At 44.4% G+C, this 12,996-nt stretch overlaps 1 protein-coding gene across 1 annotated transcript in view; it reads left to right on the top strand.

Annotated features, from left to right (window-relative positions):
* Window positions 1-52: 52 nt before the first annotated feature.
* The window catches only part of CDC5L (cell division cycle 5 like), a 48,875-nt gene continuing 35,931 nt past the window's right edge, over window positions 53-12,996 (top strand). The window contains exons 1-9 of the mRNA XM_050948768.1: window positions 53-260; window positions 4,924-5,027; window positions 5,971-6,132; window positions 6,836-6,963; window positions 7,872-7,971; window positions 8,686-8,904; window positions 10,321-10,465; window positions 10,950-11,138; window positions 12,762-12,910. Of these exons, the coding sequence (XP_050804725.1) occupies window positions 216-260; window positions 4,924-5,027; window positions 5,971-6,132; window positions 6,836-6,963; window positions 7,872-7,971; window positions 8,686-8,904; window positions 10,321-10,465; window positions 10,950-11,138; window positions 12,762-12,910 (1,241 nt within the window). The 5' untranslated portion in view covers window positions 53-215. The remainder of the gene's footprint in view (window positions 261-4,923; window positions 5,028-5,970; window positions 6,133-6,835; window positions 6,964-7,871; window positions 7,972-8,685; window positions 8,905-10,320; window positions 10,466-10,949; window positions 11,139-12,761; window positions 12,911-12,996) is intronic.

Genomic DNA, 12,996 nt, shown 5'->3' with positions numbered 1-12,996 from the left:
AGCTGGAGACTGTTCTCTCTCAATGCGCATGCGTGCATCTACGATTCACAGCCTAACTGTGCGTCGGCTCGGAATTTTGACACATTCCCTGCGCCCTTGTCCTAACGGCGCCTGCGCAGAATCTCAACTGCCCGTAGCGCGGAGACACTAGCGGTGTCTCTCCTACGCCGCCATCGTCTCTTTTCTCCCGCAGCCCGCTCGCCTCCGCTGCCAAGATGCCGCGGATTATGATCAAAGGGGGCGTGTGGCGAAACACCGAGGTAGGGGCCGCTGCCACTCCTGGGGCCTAGCCGCAGGGTCGCCCGCTAAGCCTCTGCTCGGCAGCGAGAAGGGACAGCAAAGCGCATGCGCTGAAGCGGCGGCGGGGTCTTGCGCATGCGCACAGGGTGTTTTCAGCGTGGGCTCTGAGATACTTTTCTGTGCCTCGGGTTCTCCCCCCGTTTCCCCGCCTCCCGCCTGCTTAATACTTGAGGGTCCCCAGTGTGCGGGGGGGGGGGGGGCAGATCATCCTGGGCCCCGTGTGCTGGGAGCTGTCCCCTCTGCAGCCTGGGGTCCCTTGTGTGTAGCGTGGGCAGAGAGCCCAGATCCGCATGGGCCTGGGTGCTGGGAGCTTCCCCACTGCAGCCTGGGGTCCCTTGTGTGTAGCGTGGGCAGGCAGCCCAGATCTGCATGGGCCCCGTGTGCTGGGAGCTTCCCCACTGCAGCCTGGGGTCCCTTGTGTGTAGCGTGGGCAGGGAGCCCAGATCCGCCCGGGTCCTGTGTGCTGGGATCTGTCCCCTCTGCAGGCTGGGGTCCCTTGTGTGTAGTGTGGCAGAGAGCCCAGATCCGCATGGGCCCTGTGTGCTGGGAGCTGTCCCCTCTGCAGCCTGGGGTCCCTTGTGTGTAGCGTGGGCAGAGAGCCCAGATCCGCATGGGCCCTGTGTGCTGGGAGCTTCCCCACTGCAGCCTGGGGTCCCTTGTGTGTAGCGTGGGCAGGGAGCCCAGATCCGCCTGGGCCCCGTGTGCTGGGAGCTGTCCCCTCTGCAGCCTGGGGTCCCTTGTGTGTAGCGTGGGCAGAGAGCGCAGATCCGCCTGGGCCCCGTGTGCTGGGAGCTGACCCCTCTGCAGCCTGGGGTCCCTTGTGTGTAGCGTGGGCAGGGAGCTCAGATCCGCCTGGCCCTGTGTGCTGGGCCCCGTGTGCTGGGAGCTGTCCCCTCTGCAGCCTGGGGTCCCTAGTGTGTAGCGTGGGCAGGCAGCCCAGATCCGCATGGGCCCCGTGTGCTGGGAGCTGTCCCCTCTGCAGGCTGGGATCCCTAGTGTGTAGCTTGGGTAGAGAGCGCAGATCCGCCTGGGTCCTGTGTGCTGGGATCTGTCCCCTCTGCAGGCTGGGGTCCCTTGTGTGTAGCGTGGGCAGAGAGCCCAGATCCGCATGGGCCCTGTGTGCTGGGAACTGTCCCCTCTGCAGGCTGGGGTCCCTTTGTGTAACGTGGGCAGAGAGCCCAGATCCGCATGGGCCCTGTGTGCTGGGAGCTGTCCCATCTGCAGCCTGGGGTCCCTTGTGTGTAGCGTAGGCAGAGAGCCCAGATCTGCCTGGGCCCCATGTGCTGGGAGCTGTCCCCTCTGCAGGCTGGGGTCCCTTGTGTGTAACGTGGGCAGAGAGCCCAGATCCGCCTGGGCCCTGTGTGCTGGGATCTGTCCCCTCTGCAGTGTAGGGTACCTAGTGTGTAGAATGGGCGAGAGCCCAGATCCACCTGGGCCCTGTGTGCTGGGAGCTCGCTCTGCTGCAGGCTGGGGTTCTCAGTGTGCAGCATAGCCGGGGGTTTCAGAACCCCGTGAACACCCGTGTTCTGGCAGTGGTCCCCAGTGTGCAGAAATGGGCAGGGGCCCCTTCTGCACTGAGTGCCGGTTCCTCTGCAGGCTTGGGTCCCCGGTGTGCAGTATGAGTAGGAGACTCATATCCACATGAGCCCTGTATTCTGGGAGCTGTTCTATGTGCTGGGTTCAGAGAGTGCTGCATGGGCAGGGGGTCAGAGCCGCATGGGTCCCTGTATGCTGGAAGGTGTTTCTTTCTGCAGAATGCTTTATCTCTCCCTATGAGGAAGGGTGAGACTAAGTATAGGCTGCTCTCCTATGGTAAGAAGCATTTCTGACAAAGCAATTATGTGGTCCTTCAGTTAGCTAAAGTTTCGTCATATCCTAACATCATAACCACAAGCATTTCCCTCCATCTCGCAAGCCCTGTGTTCTCCTACCTTCTCAGACTTTCAGAGAGATTCTTCTCTGAGGGCTCTACAGAAGCTAGAGTCCTACCAGGATGACACCAAAGCAAGTGTTTGTATTTGGTACCGTACTGTGGTGATTGGTTCACAATAAACATATGAGTAGCTAAATGATGGTCATGCAAAAAATTACCAGTGATTATTTGTACATCTTATCAGTGGTATTACTGTGGTGCTAACTTGTAGCAAATGAAATCTTGCAGCAAGAGATGGAAGTATGATATATATAGAGAGAAGATTTTTTCATTTCAATTATATATATATATATATATATATATATATATATGTATGTATTCCCCTGTAGTATCCCAGACCAAAACTCAGCAGCCTACGGTTAAAGCCAGACACACTCTGAAGGCTTGTGTACATGAGGAAAAATGACTTTGTGCAATTGAACTGGCACTGAACATAGTTTAACTGCAAATTTCTATTGTTGGCAATGGATACTCTTCTTGTATAGACTAGGCCAGGGATAGGCAAACTCTGGCACCCGTGCCAAAGGCTGCACGTGAGCTGATTTTCAGTGGCACTCACACTGCCCAGGTCCTGGCCGCTGGTCCCGGGGGGGCTCGGTATTTTAATTTAATTTTAAATGTAGCTTCTTAAACATTTTAAAAATCTTATTTTCTTGACATACAAAAGTAGTTTAGTTATTATATTATAGACTTATAGAAAGAGACCTTCTAAAAACTTTAAAATGTATTACTGGCATGTGAATCCTTAAATCAGAGTGAATAAATGAAGACTCGGCACACCACTTCTGAAAGGTTGCAGACCCCTGGACTAGGCTTTAATGAACATTTGTGGAGCACATAGCAGATCACTTATTTGATTATTTTGTGTGCTTTTTTCTATACAAAACAAGGCTTCTGTTTTCAGCTCAGTTAGGGTGAAAAGAACACCCCCATGAGCAACATAAGTTACATCGACTCAAAGCGATGTCTACGCTGCGCTATGTCGGAGGGAGACACTCTCCTGCTGATATAGCTTCCAACTCTCTCGGAGGTGGAGTAATTATGCTGATGGGAGAGCGCTCTCCTGTCACCATAACGCATCTTCACCAGATGCACTACAGGGGCGCAGCTGTGCCAGTGTAGTGCGGTAATGTAGACTTTCCCTTAGGAAAAGATGCCATCTGATCCCAGGAAAACTTCAAAGGGTAACTGAGTTTTTCAGCTTTTGTTCACATCTCTGGCCACAGTTCCAGTGCATGCACTTTATGGTTTCCATGCTAGAATAGTCTGCAACAGGTCCATAACTTTCTTCCATAATCTCCTAAATTTTGGGGTTCTAACTTCTTATAATAAAAGTGAAAATTACGACTTCTGTAGAAGAGGTGAAGTTTGGGCTTGGGGACATGAAGCTCTTTCTCTTTCATGGGACTGATGCTTCTATAACTTTGTCTTCGGAGACAAAACTGTTCTATCTCAACCCAGGGTTGAATTCCAGTGTCTTGAAGTTATCTTCACTATGTCACTTGCCATCAGGAAGTCATGGTTCACACCTGCTCTTGTAGTGTCAGTCCTGATGTAGTGTAGTGATGTAGTGTCAGCCCTAATGGATACTTTATTGTGAGATAAACCTGTGAAAATTGGAGCTGATGTTTACTGAATTCTTGTAGTGAAGATTTCATGACACTTTTCTTTGTTTGAAGTCTTGTTTGTATCCTCTTTTCTTTGTTTGAAGTCTTCTCAGGGTCTGCAGCTGTTTCAGTTGAAACACCTGCAAATGAGAGATTTCATAAATAAATTTCATATGCCATTGGTTGTTCAGGTTTGGTACAAGAACTTTTTGTACTCCCAAGTAATATATTGCCATTAAACTGTAAAATTAAGTGTGTCTACGGTTACCTTGTCACAAAACAAGTGTTCCTAACAACACTTTGTTCATACTACACATGTATATCATCATGTCCACTATCTCCAAACAAAGCTGACAATAGGAAATGGCTGATCATCTGCCATGTATTGTATTAAATGAACTATGCAAGAACAGAAACATACTTAGGTTTAGGATGCAAATATCAAAAAATAAACAGTTCTAAGTGTGACTGGATCTGCAACCAAATGCTTGTCTTGATATTGATTTCTTCTATTTAGGACCTTCAAAGCTTGCTGGTTTTTAGGCAGTTGGCTCAATTTCCATTGCAAACTTGAAACTTCCAATTAAAGGGACATCACCAACTTGAAATCTACTTAATTTAAAAAAAATTGAAAGTGGTTTTAGGTGTCACACATGCCCCAGTTTCCATGCTTTTACCATGTCCTATTGTTAAAATATTTTCTCACCATCCTCGTTGTGTGAAGGATCCACACAACCCTGGAAACTTACTGTACAGGAGAAACAATGAAACTAGCCATTCACCAAGTGCTATCAAATACCCAAATTAAATGGGAATAATTTTCTTTTGCTAACCTCTTTCAGCTATAGTAATTTTAAATGTTAACGGTAAGATTAATGACATTGGTAAAACAGCCCTACATCTTCACTCATCTTCGATGAGAACAATATTTTGGGAAGAAGAGGGTTCCTTTGCCCTTCCCACCAGGCCATCATCCTTGTCAAACCCTTTCCTCCATCTCTCCTCACAGAGCTCAAAGCAAGCATTCATCTCTGATAAAGTTTTCTAATGACTCTTCGTAATAAGAATTCTTTTTGTTTTAAGGATGAAATTCTTAAAGCAGCTGTGATGAAATATGGCAAAAACCAGTGGTCTCGTATTGCTTCCTTGTTGCACAGAAAATCAGCAAAACAATGCAAAGCCAGATGGTAAGTAGAGAACATAGTAATGGGAAACTGAGATCCATAGTTCATGTGAATTTAAAAGTTACTATAGAGTTTGTCAGTGGTTCAGGTCCAGGGGAGGGAGATAGAGCTTTGTGATTCTTACTTGATTTCATCTTCTGCAGCTATCATAAACTCATATTCCTTGAAAGCAACATGAGCAAAAATAGAAAGCCACTCACTTTACAGATGACATCAGTGACATCACATAAACTAAAGATACAGGATCATTATGAGAATTTAGTTCAAAATAACCACTTTGTAATCTGATTTACATATTTTAATGAGATGTTTGTCAGAAAGAAAATTCACTTTAAGTAAGCTCTTTGTATTAATGTAAAGAGGCTTTCAGACCACTCAGTTTAGCCTCCCTTTTTTTATTTTCCAGTACTAAATTTGAATGTGTACCAAAAAACCCCCCAACCCTTAAAATTAACACACATGTACTTACAAATCCATATGAGAATTAGGCCCCAGACCTGCAGACACTGAAGTGCACATGCTAAACTTAATGGAAGCATAATCTAACGGAACTACTTGCACACTTAGTTAAGTGTGTGCTTAAGTATTTACAGTATCAGGGCCTTAATTGTTCTCCACCATTTCTTTTAACCATTTGAAAATGGCATGTAAAACCACATGACTAGTGAAGACTAGTTTTGTGAATCCTGTCTTTTGGCAAAAAAATGCGAGGATGAGGAGAGATGGGAAGATCTGTATGACAAATGAGAACAAAACATAAAGCTTTATATGTATAAAAGTGCTACATATAATACACATTTTTATATAGCCATAGATCATATATATCCAGGATGAGATTCTGAAATCCCATCATAATGATGTGTGGAAGCAATATGACTTGCTCACAATTGAATTGGCATAAACTGTCCCAGAAATGTCTTCTTTTAATTTTACCGCTGTGTAACAGGTACGAGTGGTTGGACCCAAGTATCAAAAAGACAGAATGGTCACGGGAAGAAGAGGAGAAACTATTACACTTGGCCAAGCTAATGCCAACCCAGTGGAGGACTATTGCTCCAATCATTGGAAGAACAGCTGCGCAGTGCTTGGAGCACTATGAATTTCTTTTGTAAGTGACTCTGTTTTGCTGAAGATAAATAGCATGAAAATGTTTGTAGTTTGTTACATAGACATCAGGAGGTTGCTGGCTGTGTTGGAGGTATTCTCTTCTTCCTCCTGGGTTCTGCAGCTGGAAGGGCTTCCAATGGCTTGGGCCTTCTGTAGACTGCTAGGTTGGGCTACCTAGCTTGATGGGAAAGGCTTCTGGTCCCTGGTGGCCTGGAGGGAGGCAGAGAGAGAAATGACTGGCCCATTTCCTGTGCTGGCAAGGGTTTCTAGCAGGCCCAGTTCTTCCCCCTCCTTCAAGCTTCTGTTAGGGCTGTTGGTTAGAAGTAACAAGTGAGATGTAGGGTGGTTTGTCTTGCAGCAGTTCTCTATTATCAGTATCTTTCCATGTACTGTTGTTGCCCACAAAAGGTGAATTCTCTTCTGTCACCCTCATTAGTGCTGACTTGTCCACTTTGCATGTTTCATTGCCTCTCTTTCAGTTTTTATTAATTTGTGATGCTTTTGTTTTAGTGGCTTAAATATTAGTGTTCAGTTATTCATAATTCTTCTCTGCAGTTAGTAAGTGTCTGTAATGTTTACTGTGAGGTACTGGCTTACATTTCTTGGGCAGTTTTGGGGGTTAGGATTTCAGGAGTTAGTTACACATTTTCACCAGTTTCATAAAGTGGGTCGTGTCACCTGAATGTGCTGGTACATCTTTACAGGGATAAAGCTGCTCAGAGAGACAATGAGGAAGAAACTGCAGATGATCCTCGAAAACTGAAACCAGGTGAAATTGATCCAAATCCAGAAACAAAACCGGCCCGTCCAGATCCTATTGATATGGATGAAGGTAAATTAATAATCTGTTACATGTATCATTATTTTTTAACAGTTCAGTCTCTTGCAGTTTCTTTGGCCTTTGTTTGCTTCATCCTGTCTCTTCTGTTTTCTCTGTGTTTTCAGGCTCCTATCTCTGTTCCTCCTACAGTCTTGATCTTGTATTCTGCCTCAGGTGCTCTGTTTCACTGTCATCTTTCAGGTTTCCTTTGTCTTTTCTTCAATTTCATATGGTCCCCTTCCTCCTTCGGATCTGCTCCCCTCCTTCTCTTCTGTCTCTTTGTCACCTCTGTTTTCTTGGATGGCTGGTTTTTTATTTCACTGCCTGGTTTTCTGCTATTTACTGCCCTTCCACTGGCGATTCTCCTCTCTGTGTCTTCACACCAGCTAATATCTCCTAGATGAATCATTACTGAAATATGCCAATACAAATTCCTCTGTATGTTACACCAATGATATTTGAGACAGGAGGGGTAGGAGTCCATGAAGGTGCCCAGGCTGAAGATTGAATAAGGACTGTTCTCAAGTGTCATGTTCCTGTCATCATAATAATAGGTCACTCATCATTATTGTGTGGGCCTAAATATAAATGAAATTGTTTTCTTTTATTGTGCTAGGTCTCCCTTTCACTAGGAATATTCTGATTTCAGTTTAAACAGCCTTGTACATCAGTAAAATATTGCCAGCATTATGAATGTTCTTGTGATCTGTTTGGTTCATCTGGTTGGTGGCTTGATCTCTTGTGTTCATCTGGTCGTGTGTGTTCATTGTAAAGAGAGAATGTAGAGGGCATGGGGAATCCATGCTGGCACACCGATCCTGGCATCTTTTTAAAGGTTTTCTTCTGATCTTAATATTAACTCCCAGCTCCCCAATATAATGTGAAAAATTGGTAACCTTCCTTCTCTATACTTTTTGCAGATGAACTTGAAATGCTATCTGAAGCTAGAGCGCGTCTGGCTAATACTCAGGGAAAGAAGGCCAAGAGAAAAGCAAGAGAGAAGCAGCTTGAAGAAGCTAGGTAGACATCCCTTCCACTTGTCTGCTCTGTTGTCTCTTGAGTTTTTAGTTTCTCCCTCTGTCCCTTTCACATGGAATCCCTTCCCCGAACTGATCTGTGAAGCCTCAGCTCTCTCCTCTTTCAGCTTCTCTTCACGACCCACCTCTGCTGAGATGCCAAAAATAAATGATCAAGTTGAGGATGTGTGAAAGAAAGATGAGATTAGTTGTCACTTTGCTTTATCTAGTTAGAATGATTATAAAAATGAATGTGCAAATGTGTCTATAACAGCAGTATATGGTGTCCCCCCTCCTGTCCTTCATATGCTGCTCGTCTTCTTGGGCCCCACTCTTGTAAAGACTTGTTTGTGCTTACATTGGTGCAATAGAAGTACTCATATTGACTTCACTGGGACTACATGCAATGTACAAAGTAAAGCACATACTTAAGTCTTTGCAGGATCAGTGCTTTAGATTGTAAACTTTTCAGGGCAGCAGGGGCTGTGTCATCGTATCTTTGGATGTGTTTGCACAGCACCTAGCACAATGAGTCTGCAGCCTGACTGGGGCATCTGGGTGCTCCTGGAATATAAACATTTAATAATGTCAGTGCTATTATGGTCCATCACATTTTATAAATAATATCTCATCCCTAAGTACTATCTGATGTTAGCAGGTGACTATTGTACAGGAGGCATTAACTTTGAATTAAGTAGCATTTACTGTGTTTCCTCAGACGTCTTGCTGCTCTCCAGAAGAGGAGGGAACTTAGAGCTGCCGGGATAGAGATCCAGAAGAAAAGGAAAAAGAAGAGAGGTGTGGATTACAATGCAGAAATCCCATTTGAAAAGAAGCCTGCTCCTGGCTTTTATGATACATTGGAGGAAAACTACCAGGCATTGGATGCAGACTTCAGGAAGCTACGTCAGCAAGACCTGGATGGAGAATTAAGATCGTAAGTTTGTTTTAAGTTTTATGAGTGAACTTTTAGTGCTCATGTAACATAGGCCTGGTCTGGGAAAGTATGTTCCTCACTGGGTATATGCCAGTGCACCTTGATTCTGACTTGCAGGCCCTTTCTCTTCAGTTCTAGGTCTCTTATGATTGCTTGTCTTGGTAAATTTTGTCAGTTTAATTATGTGGAAAAATGTCGACTGGACACAAGAATGAGGCTCCCAAACTCTTTTTTTTTAATTCCTTGGAACCTAAGAATTTAAAGGCTTTAAAGGATTTAAACCATTGCATCACCTCGCTCTGTCATATTTTTACATCAGTCATATAATTGCATTTTAGTTTTCATCAGAGAAATGACTGATTTTTCTTCCTACAAAACATGGCTTTATTAAATTGCTTGTAAGAGCAGCTTTGACATGTCATAGCAATACTGTGTTAGTTTGTTTTATTGCCATTGTGCCACATGTAATTATATTATTATTATTATTATTAGAATCTGCTCAAGTACTTTTTCTTTATTTAACAAAATTGTCTCTGCAAATGTGCGCTTGAGAAGTGACATGCATGTTGTCGAATGGAACAGCAGAGCTAGCCAGCACGATGTTATTTGTACTTCCACAGTTCACTTCCAGTTACTTCTGCCAACTGTTCTCTATTGAGTGGGCAGATCCAACAATCCATCCAACTTGATTTACTTGCTCTAATCTACTTAATTTTTTTTCAATAGTTCCTAGTTGAGGCAATCTATTGTATACAGTAGAAATAGTAGACAGCTGTGAATTACGGAGCTGCGGCTCCAGCAAGAAGGTCATGTGATTTTGAACGATGAGAAGGAAGCTCGAGTGGCTTCACCAGAAACGCTTGTTGGAATTATAGCTCCTAATTCAAGTGTTGTGTAAAAAAGTGTGTGTAATGTACAGATTGAAGCCTGGCTCCATGCCCTACTATCTCTTCCCCCAACTTCCCATGCAAGATTTCATGTGCTGCTTCTCTTACTATCCTCCAAGGGCAGAGCCTTATTTCCTAAGCTCCCATGGCTCCCTAGCTTCCTCATACCACTTGTGAGAGGAAGGGCAGGTCCTGCTTGCTTACAGTGGGGTGGTCTTAGTATTTTTCAGTGATCCTCCCTCTCCCTGCAGTCACTGGTATGCTGTCTAGCACCAATGGATGTCCACTAACTGTTTCCTAAATGCTGCTGTTTACAGATGTGACATTCTTTTGCATGGTTTTCAATCCATATATTATCAATTGACTTCTGATCCACACGGCTGCTACCTCTTCCTGAAATATGATTGTTACAGCGTATCCCACCTTCACCAGCTAGAGCAAAGGATTTTCTGTCTCTCTCTGAAATGCCAGTTTTGCTTTCCTGATCAGTTCTGAGTATTTTAAATGACTTTCTTGTCCACTGTGACAGGGAGAAGGAAGGAAGAGAGCGCAAAAAAGACAAACAGCATATGAAACGGAAGAAAGAATCTGACTTGCCTTCAGCTATTCTTCAGACCAGTGGGGTGTCAGAGTTTACTAAAAAAAGAAGCAAACTAGTGCTTCCAGCTCCTCAGGTAAATTGTCGCTCAGATGCAAACTCTTACCAGCTGTCGGATATTTGGTGGCCTGTGTGAAATGAGTGTAATGGTCACAGTTCTGTACCCAGAGCACCACAGTTGTCACAGAGACCGAGGTTTAAACAGACATAGACGGAACTTTTGTCTCATCTGTAGAGATGCTTTTCCGTGGTTAGAACTGACATACGTTGGCAAGGCAGGGAAGCTTGCTCTGCCATTGCACGTACCATACCTTTTGACCTCAATGTCTCAACTTTTTATGATCATACATGTCAGACAGGTTGTTTATTTTTTTTAATGCATAGAATAAGCAGCTAGCCAGTGCATTAAGTAGGAGTAGAGTATCTGCTTGAGCTGGGTGAGAGGAGAGTATTCTTAAAGTGCTACCTTTTTCCTTTGGTATGTAATTCTTGATACCTGCCAGTAAGAACTTTATTCTCCCAAATGTAACTCACTGTTTGATACTGGTTTCCTTTGAAAGATTTCAGATACAGAGCTCGAGGAAGTAGTGAAAGTAGGCCAGGCGAGCGAGATTGCACGTCAAACAGCTGAAGAGTCTGGAATTACAAACTCTGCTTCCAGCACCCTTTTGTCTGAATACAACGTCACCAACAACAGCATCGCCCTTAGAACGCCCAAAACTCCAGCGGCACAGGACAGGATCCTGCAGGTAAAATATAAATGTATAGAGCAAGCTCTGTGCTATACTAGAGCGAGGGTACTCCGACTTTGTCCTAGCAAGCCTCCCTAAGCGAAGGAAAAGAAGTTATGCCACTCCATAGTTTAGTAAGACCACACAAAGGGATGAAAATCCTATAGTTTATAAGAACACAAGTAATCAAGTAGAAGGGCTTTGATCAATATAGTTATAACAAGAGTCTGAGTATCAAAAGTAGTAATTTGATTTCCTAGAGCACCTTTCGTGTTATCTCATACTTCTGCTCAAAAAGAGTATAAATCATAGCAGCTAAAATAAAACTTGCAAACATTTGAAGGAATTGTAACACCCATTGACACTGCAACACCCCACACCATGACCTGAGGGGCCCTGGAATGAAGAGAGCAGGGCTCATAAGTGCTAGGATTGCAGGCAGGGAGAATGGGTACCTCTTTTAGTGCGGGCGGGGCAGTGTAGACTGTGGGTATGGGGGCAGAACTTGGCACTCCCAGGTTCACCAGTACCATGAGCACTGTAGAGATATGCTGCTGCAGGAAGTCGGGGGTGCTGAGCCAGTAGCTGGGACTGAGGCCGGGGCCAAGGTGGTGCTGCTGTCAGCTGGGACCAGCAGGTTACTCTCCAGCTGCACCAGTGCTATGTGGGAGGCAGTATGTCAACCGAGGCAGGAACCCTGTGGGCCCCTGCTTCTCCCAGGAACTGACCCGACCAGCCATCCGTTCCTGCAGGATCTCCCCACCAAGTGATTAGGTACTTTAGCGTGGAGGGGAAGTGCCATCTGCCTCAAACCTCACATCTAAGCCGCTTTTGGAGGCAGGATACTAGAACAGAAGACTCATCATTGTGTTGTACAGTTACAGTTCTTGTGTGAATCTGTTTAATCCACTGTGTTCACCTTTAGGGTTGTCTGATTTCTTTAAGACAAAAGGATAAAATCTTTGTGAGAAGAAAATGTTCTTGACTTATTTCAGGCATATACCAAGATTTTCAAAAGTGACTAAGGCCTGGTCTACCATACAAAGTTAAGTCAAACTAACTACAACACAGATTTCACCCCCTGTGCAACATAATTAGGCTGAACTAAGCCCCGGTGTAGACACTTCTAGGTCAATGGGAGAATTCTTCCTTCAACATAGCTACTGCCTCTTGGAGAAGTGTATTTATTATGTCTAGATATGGCCTTATGATCTTGATGACTTTTGGATGAACATAGAACACCTTAAAGGACCCTGATTTTCAGAGGGTGGGAGAACAGCACTTTCTGAAAATCAGTGCCCTTAAAGTCTCTTTAATTGCATGTCAGAAATCACTGATCACTTTTGAAAATCTTAGCTGTGGTATCTACCTAGACTGAAGAAAACTGAAATATTAAGCAACTCTCTCATTGTAGCAACTAAGGAAGATTAAAATACTCAGCTGTGTTGTAAGACATGTAAGTAGCCAGTGTATGCTTCTTAAAATTAGGAAATTTTTAGCAATTTCAACAAAATACTTTGATATTTAAATGACTATTCAGCATTCATACCTATTTTTTCACTCTAGGTCTATTAAACTTGCACAGCAGAGTTTGATTTTGGAAATCCTGGTAATGTGCTCTGTATATTGTCTGTCACACAGGAAGCCCAGAACTTGATGGCTCTGACGAACGTAGACACCCCCCTGAAAGGTGGTCTTAATACCCCCCTCCATGAGAGTGACTTCTCTGGAGTGACACCCCAGAGACAAGTTGTTCAGACTCCAAATACAGTGCTTTCCACACCCTTCAGGTAAAGCAAACTATTCAGAGATGGTGGGATGGGTGGACGTTCTTAAAATATTTTAAATTACAGAATTTGATTATTGGTCCTACAAG

Source organism: Gopherus flavomarginatus, chromosome 4, assembly GCF_025201925.1.
Source record: "Gopherus flavomarginatus isolate rGopFla2 chromosome 4, rGopFla2.mat.asm, whole genome shotgun sequence".
In the NCBI taxonomy this organism is placed as follows: Eukaryota; Metazoa; Chordata; order Testudines; family Testudinidae; genus Gopherus; species Gopherus flavomarginatus.
The sequence above is the reverse complement of the archived record's forward strand: the minus strand, read 5'-3'. Positions and strand labels throughout refer to the sequence as shown.